The sequence below is a fragment of the Hylobates moloch genome, unplaced genomic scaffold (assembly GCF_009828535.3).
Source record: "Hylobates moloch isolate HMO894 unplaced genomic scaffold, HMol_V3 SCAFFOLD_16, whole genome shotgun sequence".
Lineage (NCBI taxonomy): Eukaryota > Metazoa > Chordata > Mammalia > Primates > Hylobatidae > Hylobates > Hylobates moloch.
Genome location: NW_026652291.1, coordinates 58,063,920 through 58,082,112, shown reverse-complemented (window position 1 = coordinate 58,082,112; position 18,193 = coordinate 58,063,920). Strand labels below are relative to the sequence as shown.

Genomic DNA, 18,193 nt, shown 5'->3' with positions numbered 1-18,193 from the left:
AATTCCTTATCCATTTTTCTTGCTTCTGCTTTAATGTTTAACTTGTACATTCAAAGGGCTTATGGAAATCTGGTTTTTCTACTTCTGCTTTAATGATCAGCTTACACATTCATCATTACAGCGATGAGCTTATGGAGCTCTGAACTGCCACAATAGGAGAGGGCGAGCTTCAGATTTGTGTGGGAAGCCTGGCACCAAAAATCTGAGGAAGCTCTTCATTACAGGATAGGCCAGGAGAATTAACTATATCTTTTACATGTTTTTTTTTTTTTAAGAGAGGACGTCTTGCTCTGTTACCTATGCTGGAGTGCAGTGGTACAATCAAAGTTCACTGCAGCCTTAACACCTGGGCTCAAATGATCCTGTTGCCTCAGCTTCCTGAGTGGCTGGAAATGCAGACACATGCCACCGTGCCCAGCTTCTACACTTTTTAAGAATCACAAAATCCACTTCCATTCTTTAAAAATTTATTATTTATTATTAAAAATCTCAAACAAACACAGACATATGGGGATACCAGCATTCCCCTCCTGGATACCAGGCAGCTTCAGCCCTGGCAGGCATGATAGAAGAAAATACTTGTTACACATCCTTGTCAACTCTCAGAGGGATCTTGAGCAGTAGATGGAGGAAGCGCAGATGGAGTAAGCACAGGTAAAAGGTCTCCCCAGGAGCTGACACGGGCACAACGATACAAATCCCTATGGAAACGAGATGTTCATGTGGGCTGCAGGTTCCTGCCACATCCCACTAATTTTGGTCACATCCCCTATACCTGCCGTGCCGGCGGGCTGTGATCACAGCATGCTGCATATGCCCATCTGGACAGCACAAGTGACAATGCACATGGCGAGGCCGTTTAAGGACAGGCTGAGTGATACGGGGCCAGCGATTAGCCTCCTCTGGAGACCCCCGAGCAAGGATCACCATAGAGAACTTTTCTTCCTTTGGTTTCTTGTTCTAAGATAAGGAACATAGAGACTGTTTAGAAGAAAAAGATACGGGAAAAAAGTTTGTAAAGCCCCTTCTTCCCCATTCCTGCAGTCCTTTTTTACAATGTATAAATCATATACATGTAGGCCCTAAAGTCTCTAGGCTATTCTACGAATTATCCAACTCCTCTTAACTCTGATTCTTTTTCTTCCTGTTTTTCCAGGATGTTTGCTTCCTGCTGCAATATCCCCAGGTACCTACCCAGCTGAAGGGGATGGGATGGTACGCCTGCGAGAAGCTACAGGCCAGGTTGGTCAACTGGGGACAAGGGAGTTCATGGGGACACTGTGAACACATAAAAAAATGAGGTAAGACAAAAGAGCCATCAACCACAAAACTTAAAAACTGAGAACAATAGAGTCAAAAGGGGCCAAGGAGAAGGGAGGACAGGAGCAGTGGGTAGGAGGAGCCAGGGGAATCATTAGGTAGGAACTGGATAGCAACACAAAGTAGTGGAGAGTGGCTGAGCTTTACCATCTTACTTTTCCCGGCCACGCCTAAGTTCTGATCTGTGTGGTGGGACAGGTAGAAGTAATAATTACCGGGGCAAAGACAAAACCAGGTCGAGGGTCCAAAGGTGACTTCTCTTTTCCCTAAAATCAAAGGAAATAAAAGAAATAAAGCTGGGCCAGGGGTCTATTTTCATAATTCAATCTCTGCACTCAGTAAACTGAGGACTCCTTTAACATTCAATTCTAATAACGATTAACTATGTCCTTTGAGTTAAGCTGGCTGCATCTTTAATACTCCAAACAAAGAACTTTCTCTTTGCTGCAGGAGAAAGGCAAGAACTTGGCACATAGTACGGTGCTCTCCCTTGTCAGCAACCTCCACTCTCAAAAAAATCCCACTCCAGGACAATTAAATTTATGATTATACACTGGCTCATACTCTCCCCCCGTGACAAGGTTCTTAGCTCAGCAATGCCCTACATTAGGAGTCCGCAAAGTTTCTTTTAAAGGGCCAGAGAGTAGGCAAAATCTATCTCTGTCCCAACTACTCAACTCTGCTGTTTGTAGTGTGAAAGCAGTCACAGACAACAGAGGCACAAATAAGCATGGCTTATATAAAAACAGGTGGCAGGTCGGATTTGATGCACAGGCTCTCATTTGCCAACCACTGCTCTGTATCATAATGACTTTATATGCCCAGTTTCCTGAGAGTCAGCCTTGTCAATATATGACAGTCTCTTTAGTTTTCAAGAGAGTAACAGTAATTGGTGACATATGGGTGGGGGAGTGAGGGAAGAAGAAGCCTTACCTTAAGGACCAGATCCCTGGCATCCATGAGAAGGCTGTGCCCAGCTTTTGTTCCATTCTCCACCAGTACCTGTTCACAAAAGGGGAAAATATGCAGAAGACTTAAATTACATGAAAGTATAAATGTCAGTAGCTCTGTAAGAGCAATCATAGAGGGAGAAGGAGTCCTAAAAGGAAATAGGTATTATATAATCAGGATGAAGACCCTCAAAGAGGGATAAAGAAACCCATAAAGGAGAAAAACGGTGAAGAATAAAGACAATGAGAGAAGCAAAGGCATGAAATCCATGAAGCTGCTTTAAGACTTAAGGAGAACAAGGAATTTTAACTCACCAGGAAATGACCTGTCTTACGCCATAAGGTTTGAACTACCTCAGCGCGGTCAGCCTTGCTGGGCAGTTCACTTAAGGAAAAGGCTGACACTACTACATCAAACTGCACCTGAGGACCAAGACAAGGAACATGACAGACTCAACATCTTTGCATCCCAAAATACAACAAAGTCCTAGCCGCTAAATTTCTTTTATCTTCTAACACTCAGTGCTGGGCTGCAAAGCTCAAGCCACAGTTTTCCATCTGCCACATTCCACATTTAGAATATTCTAAACACTGCCACTTGCCTTGGGTGATACAGGTAGAAACTGTCTGAAAAAGACACCTGGAATATAAGGCTCCCCAGATTCTGAACCACCTGCGGAGAAAAGAAGAGGCATCTGTGAGTGTGTAGGAAGTTAGGTATAAACTGAAGAGATATCCAGATAAGAAACATGGCCCCAAGAATAGGGAAAGTGTATATCAAAAAGGGCAGGGATAAGCCAGGTATGGCGGTGCGTGCCTGTAATCCCAGCTACCCTAGAGGCTGAAGTGGGAGGATAGCTTGAGGCCAGGAGTTTGAGACCCGCCTGGGTAACATATGGAGACCCTACCTCTAATTAAAAAAAAAAAAGAAAAAAAAAAAAAAGGCAGGGAGAATATTAGGCCTCCTGTCCTTTGATTCTTACCCAACCCATCCTCAGTCCAGCAGAAACCTCTAATACCACCCTTTGCTTAACTATAACTTTAAAAGTAAACCAGATTCATCTTAATTTTTACCCTCTTCTCTACTTCCCAGTAAAACACTTTTGCTAGTACCCCTTTGCTTTCTTAACTCTCTCAACTTTGGAAGTGCTCTTGCACCTACCTTTCAGTAGTTTTTCTGCCAAAACCAACATGGCAGCTGATCTGTCCACACACATATATTCACGTAGGCTCTGGCCCCAAATACTGTGAGCAGCCCTAAGACAGCAAAATTATTATAAATCACCAATTCCCATGACCAAGAGTCATCTCTACAAGAGACCCATTTACACCCAACCCCACCTCTGGGAAAAGACAGTGTTATGTTAAAATAGTTGTACAGTTAGTAATAAAATAACTAATAGTGTTATTTTCTTGTTTTATTTACAACTCCTAAAAAAAAAAAAGGTAGACTCAGCTGGGCGCAGTGGCTCGCGCCTGTAATCCCAGCACTTTGGGAGGCCGAGGCGGTGGATCACAAGGTCAGGAGTTAGAGACCAACCTGGCCAATATGGTGAAACCCCATCTCTACTAAAAATACAAAAATTAGCTGGGTGTGGTGGCGGGCACCTGTAGTCCCAGCTATTCGGGAGGGTGAGGAAGGAGAATCGCTTGAACCCGGGAGTGGAGGCTGCAGTGAGCCGAGATTGTGCCACTGCACTCCAGCCTGGGCGACAGAGCGAGACACCGTCTCAAAAAAGAAAAAAAAAAGGTAGACTCAAAATACTATGTGTAGGCAAAAAAACTTTGATTGATAATTCCTTTTCTTTTTAATTTTTCTAAACATGCACCTTTTCTCACTTGACATTTCTTTAAGTTCTGGCCCCAATCCATATACCTTCTTCTGCCTTGCCTAATCTGATGGAAGAAACATTACAGATTCCCAACTTGCCTATTCTCCCTGTGGTTTTCCAGTCTGTTAATTTTGGAGTGGTGTAAGTATGGCTTTCTAGAGCTAAAATTGACCAAGACAGGGCTGAAGAAAGTTACTCACCAGGTGACAGAACCAGTACCTGAGCCAAAGTCCATCAAAGTTTGTGGCTGAAATGCTGGATTTCGAGCCCGGATCTGAAGAAATATACAAAATCCCACAGTAGGGTAATTAGATACTTATTTAGGACCTTGAGAAATATGAATTAGGAGGCTATCACAGAGGATGTGAGATGTGAATGCCTTTTGAGATTCGATATAAATACCTTATGGGATAAGAATCTCCTAAAATAGTGATTCTAAACCTTTCTTGGGTCACAGAAAGCTTTCACAGGATAAAGAGAATGTCTTTATTTTGTATTTTTTTAAGAGATGAGGTCTCACTCTGTCACCAGGCTGGAGTACAGTGGAGATCACAGCTCACTGCAGCCTCAAACTGGCTCAAGCAATCCTCCTGCCTCAGCCTCCCAAACAGTTGGGACTGCAGGCAGGAGCCCACTGTGTCCAGTGGAGATCCTCTTAAAAAAAAAAAAAAATGCATATGCAATGTCCCAAGAATCCCCATCCTAGAAAACTACTTTATGAATAGGGAACTGATGGTCAAAAAGTTCAGGTTGGAAGTTAAGGGACTTTCACCTCATGGAATGCTCTGGAGACTGCTGCAAAGCCACCATCCAGTCTTGCTGCCATATACACCAGGCTCAGTCCCTCAGTGTAGCTGCCATTAAAATTAGAGAGTCGTACATACTAGTAAATAACCTTAATCCCATAGTTACCTTCTAGATTTAGAAAATGACATCTTGGAAAGGGCTCTTCCAGCTCAGGCCTTTCACTCCCCAATACAAAAGGGTCCCGGGGAGACTTACAAACACTAAATTTTCAAACTTCAGTGCTCGAAACTTCGTACTTTAGCTTTTTCAAATACTAAATTGATCCTTTTAAGGTCAGATGATGTAAAAGAAAATACTAAATTGATTGTGTAATTGTACTCCCCCAACTCTCTTTCTGAAGTCTGCCTTTTCTTTCTTGTGCACCTCTTCTAGGCCCCCTTACCTCAGTTCTTGCCAATGGTAGGTAGTTTTACGTAGTGCATGTAGCACTGCTCCACGAACTTTCTCCTCTGTCTGAGATAAGTCTATGGTGAGAACAAGGACTGGAAGTCAGGACCTAGGGAGAACAGGGCTCAGATCCAATATCTGAATATACTGCCCACCCAGTCCTCCCCGACTCCACCTAAGAAAAGCCTTAAAGCTCGAGAGAGACGACAAACCTAGAGAAAAGTTTCAGGCAAGAATTAACAGTAACAACTATCACTAACAGATTGTATCAGGTAGCATTTTGCTTATAAGAATGGTTTATTCAGCTTAACCAATCCTGTCCCACAGGTTTGTTTTACATTAAAGGAAAGTGTGATAAAAATTTAAAGGGTAAGCTGGGTGCGGTGGCTCACGCCTATAAGTCCAGCACTTTGGGAGGCTGAGGCAGGCGGATCACGAGGTCAGGAGTTCGAGAACAGCCTGACCAACATGGTGAAAACCTCTCTCTACGAAAAATACAAAAATTAGCCGGGCGTGGTGGCGTGCACCTGTATTCCCAGCTACTTGGGAAGCTGAGGCAGGAGAATCACTTGAAACCGGGAGGCAGAGGTTGTGGTGAGCTGAGATCGCGCCACTGCACTATAGCCTAGGCAACAGAGCAAGACTCTGCCTCAAAAAAAAAAAAAATTTTTTTTTTAAAGGGTAGGCCAAGGACATTATTTTTTTGGATTTCTTCACTTCTCCAAAATTTAAGGTTTTGATGGTCTCCACTATTCCTATGGAGAGGAAAGAAATCTGAAAATCTAGGTCTCATGACTGTTCAGTTCAGTACTATTTAGCAAGTATCTACTGATCACCTACTGTGAGCCAGGTACTGTGAGGTGTGTAGGGAATGCAGGATGAATAAATGGTAGTGTCAAGGAGCTCACAATCATGAAACTAACTTGATGAATTATATTTACCCTCTTATCCCAAAAGAGGGTTTCAGTACCGGGCAGGGACCATCCAGGGACTTTATTTTACCTGAATAAAAACTTAGAAGGTCCTAATCCAGTGGACTTGCAGGAAAAAAAAAAAAATCTAGATTTTAACAGTATATTGGTGGCCAGGCGCGGTGGTTCATGCCTGTAATCCTAGCACTTTGGGAGGCCAAGGTGGGGGGATCACCTGAGGTCAGAAGTTCGAGACTAGCCTGGCCACCATGATGAAACCCCATCTCTACTAAAAATACAAGTTAGCCGGGTGTGGTGGTGCACGCCTGTAATCCCAGCTACTGAAGAGGCTGAGGCAGGAAAATCACTTAAACCCGGAAGGCGGAGGTTGCAGTGAGCCGAGATCGAGCCATTACACTTCAGCCTGGGTGACAGAGCAAGACTCTGTCTCAAAGCAAAAACGAAAAAACAAAACAAACAAACAAACAAAAAACAGTATACTGGGACATTCTGACCCTTACCTAAGCAATCTCTAAAATAATCTACCTTCTTTTAGTAAGGCATCATTGTAACAACTGCTGCTCTGGTTAGAAAGTCAAATAAGAAGGCCGGGCGCGGTGGCTCAAGCCTGTAATCCCAGCACTTTGGGAGGCCGAGGCGGGCGGATCACGAGGTCAGGAGATCGAGAAAGTCAAATAAGAGACTTCAGTATCTGAGAGACTGTAAAATTATTTATTACTCTTCATTTCTAACCGATATTTCAATCTCGCCTACTTTTTAATTATTCTTAAGTCCTACCTGAGTTTTCCAGGAATTTTTTCTCAAGATGCCTAGCCCGTCTTTGCAACTCCTCTGGCTCTACAGGCAAATGTCTGCTCCAGAGATAACTGGTCAGTGTTTGCACCTGATTCTCCATAGTGGGCCCAGCGCTCTCTATGGGTCAAAGATGAAAAGCGGAATCACTTGCATGCAGGTCCAGTCCCGTTTCTTCTCGCTTTCCCGCCGTTACTCACCAAGTAGCAGTAACTGGGCACCGTTAGCCAGTGCCTGTGGCAGCCGCACGTGCGGCAGCTTTAGGATGCCAGGGTGCTGGCGATGAGGTCTCTTCTGCAGGAAACCGGACTTGTTATCTACCTGGGTCACTCCAGGTACTAGGGCGGCGAGCGCCTGCAGGCAGAGAAAGGTAGGTTGATTTCCTGGCAGAAAGGAAAGTTGCTGGCGCTCGCTAGGACGGGGGCTGCCAGGAGCGCTCCTCCTCTGCGCGGAGATGTCTCTGCAGATCCAGAGTCTCTCCGACAGCAGGGAATGTAGGCACTCACCCGGGCTTGGGGAGCTACTCCAAGGCCGGGGCACCATCTTCCTAACGTCAGTAGACACTTCAGTGCCGCCGCCATGGCTCCGGAGACGAACCGGAAACGGAAATGTAGGTGCCTGTGACCCTCAGTCCCAAAGCCGCAAAGAGCAGCCTTCGCAGAACTTCTCCCGACAGTTTCAGCCAACCAGAAGAGCGAGTGTTTGCCAGCAGCCAATAAGCAATGGTTATATAAATAATCTTTGAGGCGGAAATCGTGTTTGGGCCGACTTGAAGGCTGCGTTGGGCCTGGTCACCGGCGCCAGAAATCAAGAGGGTGGGGCGGGGCGGGACGGGGGCGGGATGGAGTTGGGTGTGAGCGCGCCAGCAAAGACGGTTTCTGGGAGTACTGACTTCCTGTGTTCTTTGCATTCCTCCGCGGAGAACTCTGAGTCTTGGGTTGTTTCCCTGTGTGAAAAAGGGAGACTGCAGTAACGGAAAGAAGAGAAAAAATCAGATTTAAGCGACTGAAGATAACAGAAATTAATAGTTAAATAATTATTAAATAGTTAATAGTTTGATAAATATTAAACCTAGTTAATAGGTTTATTTATTTATTTTTTTACATTTGTTAATTTCTCTTCAAATGAGACCAGTCTTATTAGTAAGCTAACATAACGCTTACTGAGAACACCTATGTGCTAGGTACTTCAGGGAAAAGGACTGATCCCCACTTCACAGAAAACATGGTTCTGATGGCGACTCTCCTGTGTCTGCTGCTACATCAGACTGTTTCCCCCAGGTCCAGGACTTACACAGAAGCCGTCTGATTACCTAAGGTGCAGAATCTCAGGTGGGTCCAGCCACTATTTTGACGTGATAATGTAGCATAAGGGAATGGTTTCCAGAGTCTGCAAGCTCATCAACACCTTCATTCACCAGAGCATCAGAAGGATAAATGACATATGCAAGGCCATGTCTATTTTCGGAACCTGACAGTGGACAACTGCTACCTCTCAGTCTCCGAACACTGGAGCTCACCCGGTGTGTGATTTCTGTGGGCTCCTGGCCCCCTAATTTCCGTTACAGGTTTAGGATGTTCTCCCAGCACATCCACTTGACCTGTGTGTGGAACCAGCCAGTTCATCTGGAGGGCTAGACTCCTGGGTCATCAGGCCCCGCCGCAGGTGGTCCAGGGATCTCAGGCCCCAGCGCCCTAATTGGACTGTCCTTCTGTGGTCGTCTCCCTTATTCAACTTCTTCCCCAAATCTGCATCCCTCACCGACCACAGCCTGCCAGCTCTCTCAGGGCTCCTCATCTAGGGGTGAGGAGACATGGGTGGACAAGGGGAGAAGGGCCGCTCTGCCTCTTCCATGCGGAACCGCCCTTCCTGTAGATGAATGCATGGCCCACTGACACATCCTAGGCTAACACTTGCCTCTTTTCCAACTTTTCCTCAGTCCTCCTTTTACCTGGGAATCTTTCCTGGGTGCCCAAAAGGGTCACCACAGTGACCTCTACCCCTCCAGTGAGAATGCTCACATTCATAGTCGTGATCCTGTGTGTGCCCTGGGCTGAGGATTCTGCCCTAGAGATATCTGAGGAGTGGAACCATTAAATTGATACCTGTTGATGCTATCTCTCCAGACTATTAACAAGTCCACAACCCAGGCAGTCTCAAAGGTTCTTACTCCTGAAGTCATCCCTCATTTTTTGTGCTAATCTTGCCCAAATGCCAGGATGCTGGCGATGGGGCCTCTTCTTGCCCAAATGCAAAGATAATTCTGAAGATTGGGCCATACTAGATGTGTGCGTTGGAAGATCTGCCAAGTTTCTACTGTCAGCTAGTCAGAGCTCTTGAGTAAATCCCTCAGCTTGTTGTCCTCAGAATTCTATTCATATAGCTGAGATCATGTCATGGCTCCAAAAGCCACCATCCAAATTATGGGCATTTGCTGCCCATAAAGCTTTGTGAAATGATTCCTTGTAGGAAATTTATCCAAGGGAATCACTAGATCTCACGTACCTTCATAGTAGTTCAACTCCAACGTGTAAGCCATCGCGCCTATGTAAGGGCTTCACACAATGTTTGTGCTCCACACAATGTTTGCACTCCAGGATAAGAGAAGGAGAGAAGGGAGAAAGGGATGCAACTTTCACCTCACTGGTAGTGAATGAATGGCCTCTTCAAACATGACCTGTCTGGGATTCTGAGTCATTCTAGTTCCCCTGCAGCAGTAGGAGCCATCTTGACTTTATCTCTGAATCTCAGTGTCTGTCTTATTCTGTGCTTGGGTTTTAGTAGGTTATCAGTGTTTGCAGAAGTGACTTTGCCTGATTTGCTGTGGGCTGTGAAGCTCAGTGTCCATCCTTTTCCCTCCGTAGGCCACTGGGAGGACAGATGATGCTCAAGTTTCCCTTTTTCCTCTTGGTCTTATGTCACTTACTGCTTTCTTTTCTTCTTTTTCTAGCCTATTCTTTTCTTTTCTTTTTAAGACAGGTGACATTCTGTCACCCAGGCTGGAGTGCAGTGGTGAGAACATGGCTCACTGCAGCCACACATCCTAGGTTCAAGCGATTCTCCTACGTCAGCCTCCTGAATAGGTGGGACGACAGGTGTATGCCACTGTGCCTGGCTAATTTTTTATTTTTTTCTAGAGATGGGGTCTTTCCATGTTGCCCAGGCTGGTCTTGACCTCCTGAGCTCAAGCGATCCTCTGGCCTTGGCCTCCCAAAATGTTGGGATTACAGGCGTATAAGCCTCTGCGCCTGCCTTATTCTATTGTTTCCTTTCTCTCCCACCCTCCCACTTCTTTTCTTCCTCCCTTCTTTTATTCCTTCCTTTTTTTTCACAATACAAGATATCTTCTAATGTAAATATTTGATTCGTTATGATTGATTAAAAAAAGACTGGGGTGCAAATCAGAATCAATCACATTTTTTTCTTACTCCTTGGGGGCTCATTTGACTCTGGAGTGGGAAAGAGGCAGACCCCAGGTGAAGCCTCAGTCTCTTGGCCTAAGGCAGGAGAGGCATGAGTCAGATCAATATGATGATTCATCTGAGACTCAACCATGAAGAAACTCACGGATTGTACAGGGTTTTCTGGTGTAGTCGGCTTCCTTGTGTTGCGACTTGGCTGATTAACTCATATTCAAGGCCAGAACTACTGCTGCTATTGAGACTAATCCAATTACAAAGTATTCTGCTCCGGGGCAGGGATCTTCCAATTGGATCTGATCTCCTTTGGCAAAAATCTATGTTGAGGAAAGCAAGGAGGTTCTGGAGGGATTGTAGATTTTTAAAACTCTAGCTGGGGCAGACCCAGCATGGCTTCCTACAGATATAGGATGGGGGATCACCACAGAGCAGTGTTAGTCTTGGCATGGGATGGCATGAAAGGATCGCTGATATCCTCAGAAGATGAATCTTGGTCACATAGGAGCTTCTTTAGATGTGCAGTGTGGACTCTTAACACATGGATAAAGTCTTAGAGGAAAATCCAAGGATTGGACACCCACTGGGAGTCTTGTATATCTCTCCTGAGGGACTGAGACCCTGAAATAGGGACCGGAATGGCCAGGGCAGTGAGAGAATGTAGAAGTCTTTCTATTCTCTGTTCATGTTTCTCAAGAAAATCTAAAAATTATCCCATTAAAATGCTCTGGGTTGGGGGCCTCCATTATGTAACAACTAGGTCAATGCTTTCCAGTTCAGACTCGGGAGAGGAATCCCAAGAAGGAAACTCTGGCTTATCATCTACTTCTCCAAGCCTTTTAGAAATGCCATTTCTAATGTCCTGACCTGCAACAGGGACCAATTCAAGACAGAACTTTCCAGAAGGATCTGTTTGTGTTTTTGAGAATCACTGGGAATGGCCAGCACAGCCACCTAGCCTAGGAGACTTGCTATTATACAGAAAATGAAGAAAAAATGTGAGAAGAAAGGGATGAAGAAAGAGAAGATAAAGAGGAAAGAAAGATATATAATGGGAAAAGACATTTATCCATGATAGGGAGTTTATTTTTCATTCTTGAGTTAGTGGAATTCTTTACTGACCGTGTTAGATGTGCCACGCTCTGTGTTAAGGGCTAAAGCTAGGAGAGGAGGAGACTGTGTTATGGGAAGTGGTATTTTTTTTCTTGTTCAAATCTTGTTCCAAATTTCTACTTTGAATTTGGTGGAGATGTTTCTATTCAAGCTCTGATAGTACTCTGGGCATCAGACATCTATGAAATCTTCTACAAGCCAGTTCAACTTCCTCTCCCTCCTCCTCCTCCTCCTCCTCTTTCTTCTTCCTCTTCCTCTTTCTCTTCTTCTTCTTCTTTTTTTTAAAGACAGAGTTTCACTCTTGTTGCCCAGGCTGTAGTGCAATGGCACGATCTCGGCTCACTGCAACCTCTGCCTTCTGGGTTCAAGCGATTCTCCTGCCTCAGCCTCCCGAGTAGCTGGGTTTACAGGCATGCGCCACTATACCCAGCTATTTTTTTTTTTTTTTTTGTATTTTTAGTAGAGATGGGGTTTTTCTGTGTTGGCCAGGCTGGTCTCGAACTCCTGACCTCAGGCGATCCACCTGCCTCGGCCTCCTAAAGTGCTAGGATTACAGGTGTGAGCCACCATGCCTGGCCTCTTTCTTCTTTTTAATCCTATTCCAGCATGCCAAAGAGCCATGTTATGTAAAGGGGGGGCCTAAAACCCAAAACAAATAGAGCAAGGGAGGGCCATTTCAAGGAGGAACCCAGCTTTTTTGTTTTTAGCAACACCCCTGTTTCTCTCTTCATACAAACATTCTCCATCTCATCACACCTCTATGCTGGAAACTTGAGTCTTTGGATTTCTTGCTGTTCAAAATTCTGCAGTGGATTAAAGCAGTCTGTTCAGTTCCTCCTGAAGTGATTCCACTGCTCCATGTGCATTGGATTTATCTTCTCTAGATTTTAGTCTTGACCTGATTAATGCCTTCATTCCATGTCAACTAACATAAACCTAAAAAACCACACAGATCTTTATGTAAAATCTCTAAAAGAATGAATATCTACTTTGCCCTCCTTCCACAGGGAACCCAACCCACGTGGGCCCTGGGGCCACAGAATGCTGGCAATTGCTGCTCAAGGACCAGCATGAGGGGGCCAGGGTCAGGGTGCTGCTTTTGGGAATGCTGTACACTTCAGCCATTGTGGCTTTTGTGTTGTACAAGTGTTGCAGATGCAGAGATGGCCAGGGGTGGGGGTTCTCTGAGTCTGCATCTCTCATGGGGGCGCCATAGTACTGAGAGCAAGATACAGTTTCCCCTGTCTGTAAAATGAAGATAATAGTTGATTGGCCTCCAACATTATAGAGTAATTTTAAGGATTCAGGGAGGTAAGGCTGAATGTGAAAGGCATGTGGTAAACTGTAAATGAATAATGACCATCACATTTAATTTTCCTACAATCTAATGAAGAGTAGCCACTTGCTTGAGGTCACCCAGAGCAGCAACTGGTGGAGCTGGACACCCAGCTAGTGTTCATACTACTGAAGTGGGGCCAACTGTGGCACAAGGGGTTGATTGCGGCAACCGTAGTGTTTGTAGAGTTCAAGACATCAAGTGGTCTCATGTTCTCCTAGGGAGGGAGGCCCTTAAATATGAGTTGACGGTACATTTTGGAAAGTAAACTTTCCAGGACGGTATCTTCAGCCCTGACCCTATTATTTATTTGCATTAGAAAATAGAACCGATTGAACCAATTTTGATGTATGCAACTAGAAGAGGGGCCGGGCGTGGTGGCTCACGCTTGTAATCCCAGCACTTTGGGAGGCCGAGACGGGCGGATCACGAGGTCAGGAGATCAAGACTATCCTGGCTAACACGGTGAAACCCCGTCTCTACTAAAAATACAAAAAATTAGCTGGGCGTGGTGGCGGGCGCCTGTAGTCCCAGCTACTTGGAGAGGCTGAGGCAGGAGAATGGCGTGAACCCAGGAGGCGGAGCTTGCATTGAGCCAAGATTGCGCCACTGCACTCCAGCCTGGGTGACAGAGCGAGACTCCGTCTCAAAAAAAAAAAAAAAAAAAAAAAAAGAAACTAGAAGAGACAGCTAATAATGATCCCAGGTAGACATGACAGGCTAGGATGAGTGACTGGATTTAATAATGAAATTTAACAAGGATAGTTTAGTAAATTCTATCCTTTGGCCTGAGTACAGTCTGGAAGAAGACATTTCTTAGCAGCAGCACTTATGAGAGAGACTTAGGCATACCTGTTGACTAATAAGTTTATGGTGTGATGTGACAACCTACTTCCCAAATCAATGGTAGGAACAGGTGTTGTGCTTTATCTACTGATCAGAACGTTCCTGGAAATTTTCTTCTCCCAGAACTGCCTTAAGAGCACTATATGTTCAGTAAAGCAACCAGAGAAAACTATGCAAAATTAGCCCTGACTGAAAAGATCGAGGATATTAAACCAGAAAAAACTCAGGAAAGGGAGCAAGAGTATGCCTGTTGTCTTCAAATTCCTAAGGAACTATCACGTTGAAGAGCCATTATTTTGGAAGGCTCTAATCAGCGCTATGGAAAGAAGATACATGAAGGACAAATTCTGGCTTTGTATATGAACTGTCTAACAACCAGAGCTCAATCAAACGCGAGAGAGCTGCTCATTCCTGGAGGTGTTTCAGCAGACCGAATGACCATGTGTGGGACACGTTGACATGTTGCTTCATGTGCTGGGTGAGGAACTAGACTAGAAGTAATTGTGATTCTCTGAAGTAAAAACCTAATAGCTTTCTCTACCTTAAATGACACCCCTCTCCTTACTAGCTTTGGAGACTGAGGTGATGGAGCAGAACACTTTTGCTGCAGTATTGCGCTTTTCTTCTTCCACAACAGGGGAAAGATGAAGCTGCGGTTCTCCAAGAAGAGTCAGGCAAGAAGCAACCATTGCAGCTGGAGCAACAGCTGACCCAGACAGAGCAGCACCTGGACAATCTGGTGGCCCAAATGGACCCCCTTTTTGAGTGTGTGACTACTCTGGCTGGAGCCCAGTAGGAGCTTCTGAACATGCAGCTATGAACCGTGAAGCTGCTACAAGATAGCAAGCCAGATAAGGGTATGGTGGCTTCAGAACCAGAGACCAGCATACCTTTTCCTGAGGACTTATGTATAAAGGAAGATGAGGAGGAGGCTGCTGATGGTCAGACCTGGGAGGAGTCCATAAACTGGAGCACAGAGACATGGAAACTAGCTACTTCCTGGCAGGTGGAGCAGGTGCTAAGGAGAAATGCAGCAAGGCTGTGGAAAAGGGATCCAGTCACAGCCCCAGCTGGGAAGGAGGGACAACAGCTGAGGGTTTAGTAAAACAGAGTCTGTTCTTTTTTATTTTTTTAACTTCTGTTAATAGGGTACAAAGTTCAACAAAGTTTGTTCTTGATTAAAAAAAAGAATGAATATCCAATGTATAAACAACTCCAACTTAGGTTTCCAAAATCTTGCATTCATTCACATTTGTGCTTCTTTCTACACAGCTGTTGTTTACATTCCTAGTGCTTGTATTTCACTATGTAAAATGGGAATTTAATCTTTATAAATGAGGCATTTATGTACTGCGCACTGTACTCCTGAAACTGTGTTAGTCACAGGGTATGTTAAGATACATGAAACGTAGTCTTGGTCCTTAAGTAACTTATGGAGAAGCAGAGAAACTAAATATGTGATAGAAGCAATAACCCTTATATGAACATTGCTTTTCAGGAGCACAGAGATGGAGGAAGTTACTTTGCCCATTGGGTCTAGGAAGGTTTCTACAAGGAGGCTTCACCTGAGCAGGGTCATGAAGGTGAGCAAGGGTTTGCTGGGGCATTTGGGAAGGGATGGATAGTGCCTGCAAAAAGATTGGCATGGGAAAATGCACAGAGATGGGGAAGTGTATCGAAGGTAAGGAAGGTGTGAGTGGTTAGAGATGTTAAATCACTGGGTCAAGTTCTAGGTGAGAAACATTGGAATTAGACCCTTGAACTGTATGTAATCTTACAACAAAATTAATTCACATATTTTTCACTATCTTTTTACATTCTCGTCACCTGAAGATGCAATGTTATTGTTAATGCCCTTATATGAATATGGACACAAATATTGACCTGAACAGGACTGAAGGTAGAGCTAATAGGACTTAGCCATCTCATTCTGTGGAATTCCTTAATTCCTTAAATTATTAAGCAAGTTTTAATTTATTCATTTATTTATTTGTTTATTCATTCATTTATTTATTAGAGACAGGGTCTCAGCCTGTTGCCCAGGCTGGAGTACAGTGGCACAAGCATAGTTCACTGCAGCCTCAACCTCCTGGGCACAGGTGATCCTCCTGCCTCAGCCTCCCGAGTAGCTGGGACTATAGGAACATGCCTCCATGCCAGGATAATTTTTTAATTTTTTTGTAAAGATGGGGTCTTGCTTTGTTGCCAGGTGTGTCTCAAACTCCTGGCCTTTAGTGATCCTCCTGCCTTAGTTTCTCAAAATGCTGGGATTACAGGCGTGAGCCACCATGCCTGGCTGCAAGTTTGAAAATATATGTTGTGTGGGATGCAGTTTTATAGGTGATGAGGATGTAAACAGGACTGAGGCGTAGTGTAGTCCCTCTGTGATGCATATAGTCTCAATGGATAGAACGAGCTGTACTCAAGTGTTTATAACATGAGGCTAAACTCACATATTACAGTCACAGCAGGTATATCTGGCTCAAGACCTATTCTGATTGGCCTATGCAGTGTTTTTTGTTTGTTTGCTTTTTTTTTTTTTTTAATAATTTTTGGATATGGTGGCAACCTTTCCAAATGGAGATTTTCACATAAAAAATTTGGATTCCTGGCTGGGCGTGGTGGCTCACGCCTGTAATCCCAGCACTTTGGGAGGCCGAGGCAGCCAGATCATGAGGTCAGGAGACTGAGACCATCTTGGTTAACAGGTGAAACCCCATCTCTACTAAAAATACAAAAAATTAGCCGGGTATGGTGGTGGGCGCATGTAGTCCCAACTACTTGGGAGGCTGAGGCAGGAGAATGGCGTGAACCTGGGAGGCGGAGCTTGCAGTGAGCCGAGATTGCGCCACTGCACTCCAGCCTGGGGGACAGAGCGAGAATCCATCTCAAAGAAAAAACCCAAAAAACCAAAAAAACAAAAAATTTAGATTCCCGACTTACCTTAAAATAGCTAAAAATGTGGCCATATTGGGCCACCATTAGCTCAATGTGATGATCAACTAAAGCTAAATAGCAGTTACTTCTTCTTAAGTCGTGTCTTCTTCTTTTTTTTTTTTTTTTTTGAGACAGAATTCCACTCTGTTGCCCAGGCTAGAGTGTAGTGGTGCAATCTCAGCTTACTGCAACCTCCACCTCCCAGGCTCAAGGCTCAAGTGATCTTCCCACCTCAGCCTCCCTAGTAGCTGGGACTACAGGCGTGTAGTGAGGTGGCACCCAACTAGTAATTTTTTTGTAGATATGGGGTTTTGCCATGTTGCACAGGCTGGTCTCAAATCCCTGGGCTCAAGCAATCTGCCCGCCTTGGCCTCCCAAAGTACTGGGATTACAGGTGTGAGCCACGACACCTGGCCAGTCATGTCTTCCTAAGTAGCAGCCACTGCTCCTTTTAAGACAAAAGCTCAGGGGTCTCCACTGACTCCACTCCTCTCTCCTGTCTGTTCAGTCAGTGACAACACCTACCTGGCTCCTGGAGACATTTCTGTTTATGATGCATCAGATTTTTTTTTTTTTTTTTGAGACAGAGTCTTGCTCTCTCACCCAGGCTGGAGTGCAGTGATGCGATCTCGGCTCACTGCAAGCTCTGCCTCCTGGGTTCACGCCATTCTCCTGCCTCAGCCTCCTGAGTAGCTGGGACTACAGGTGCCCGCCACCATGCCTGGCTAATTTTTTTGTTTTTTTTTAGTAGAGACGGGGTATCACCGTGTTAGCCAGCATGGTCTCTATCTCCTGACCTCGGCCTCCCAAAGTGCTGGGATTACAGGCGTGAGCCACCGCACCCGGCCAGACGCATCAGATGCCACCACTGCCCGATAATTTTTTGTATTTTTAGTAGAGACGGGGTTTCACCGTGGTCTCGATCTCCTGACCTCGTGATCCGCCCGCCTCGGCCTCCCAAAGTGCTGGGATTACAAGTGTGAGCCACCGTGCCTGGCCCAGATTTTTATCATAGCATACTGAGAAATGACTCAGATAATACTCTCCCTGATCCTTGACCATTCTTCTTTAAATTGTGTTCAAAGCACACCTCCAAACAGATTTTTTTATTGTTTCTTTTTTTTTTTTTTTTGGAGACAGGGTCTTGCTGTGTCACCCAGGCTGGAGTGCAGTGGCATGATTATGATTCACTGTAGCCTCGACCTCCCGGGCTCAAGCAATCCTCTCCTCTCAGCCTCCTGAGTAGCTGGGACTATAGGTGCAGGCCACCATGCACGGCTAAGTTACATTTTTTATTTTTGTAGAGACAGGATCTTGCTATGTTGCCCAGGCTCATCTTGAACTTCTGGGCTCAAGTGATCCTTCCACCGTGGCCTCCCAAAGTGTTGGGATTACAGGTGTGAGCCACTTTGCCTGGCTGATTGTTTCTTTTATGGGTCCCTCTGCATATATTTAACTTCCCTCCACTGCCTCAAAATTAAATCCAAATGATGGGAAAGATCTTGGGCTAAGGACCTCTTTGTTT

General features: G+C 45.0%; 1 protein-coding gene and 1 pseudogene across 1 annotated transcript; one reads left to right on the top strand and one right to left on the bottom strand.

Moving 5' to 3' along the window:
* Positions 1 to 455: 455 nt before the first annotated feature.
* METTL17 (methyltransferase like 17) lies at positions 456 to 7,645 on the bottom strand. Its single transcript, XM_032180406.2, has 14 exons — positions 7,527 to 7,645; positions 7,221 to 7,374; positions 7,006 to 7,140; positions 5,292 to 5,373; positions 4,875 to 4,956; positions 4,303 to 4,376; positions 3,433 to 3,527; positions 2,873 to 2,943; positions 2,586 to 2,693; positions 2,254 to 2,322; positions 1,536 to 1,586; positions 1,195 to 1,278; positions 776 to 960; positions 456 to 701 (listed from the first exon to the last, which is right to left on the bottom strand). Exons 1-14 carry the CDS (start codon positions 7,599 to 7,601, stop codon positions 596 to 598), a joined length of 1,371 nt encoding a protein of 456 aa, XP_032036297.1. The 5' UTR covers positions 7,602 to 7,645; the 3' UTR covers positions 456 to 595.
* Positions 7,646 to 10,573: 2,928 nt separating this feature from the next.
* LOC116484696 (coiled-coil domain-containing protein 107-like) lies at positions 10,574 to 17,183 on the top strand (annotated as a pseudogene).
* Positions 17,184 to 18,193: the final 1,010 nt, after the last annotated feature.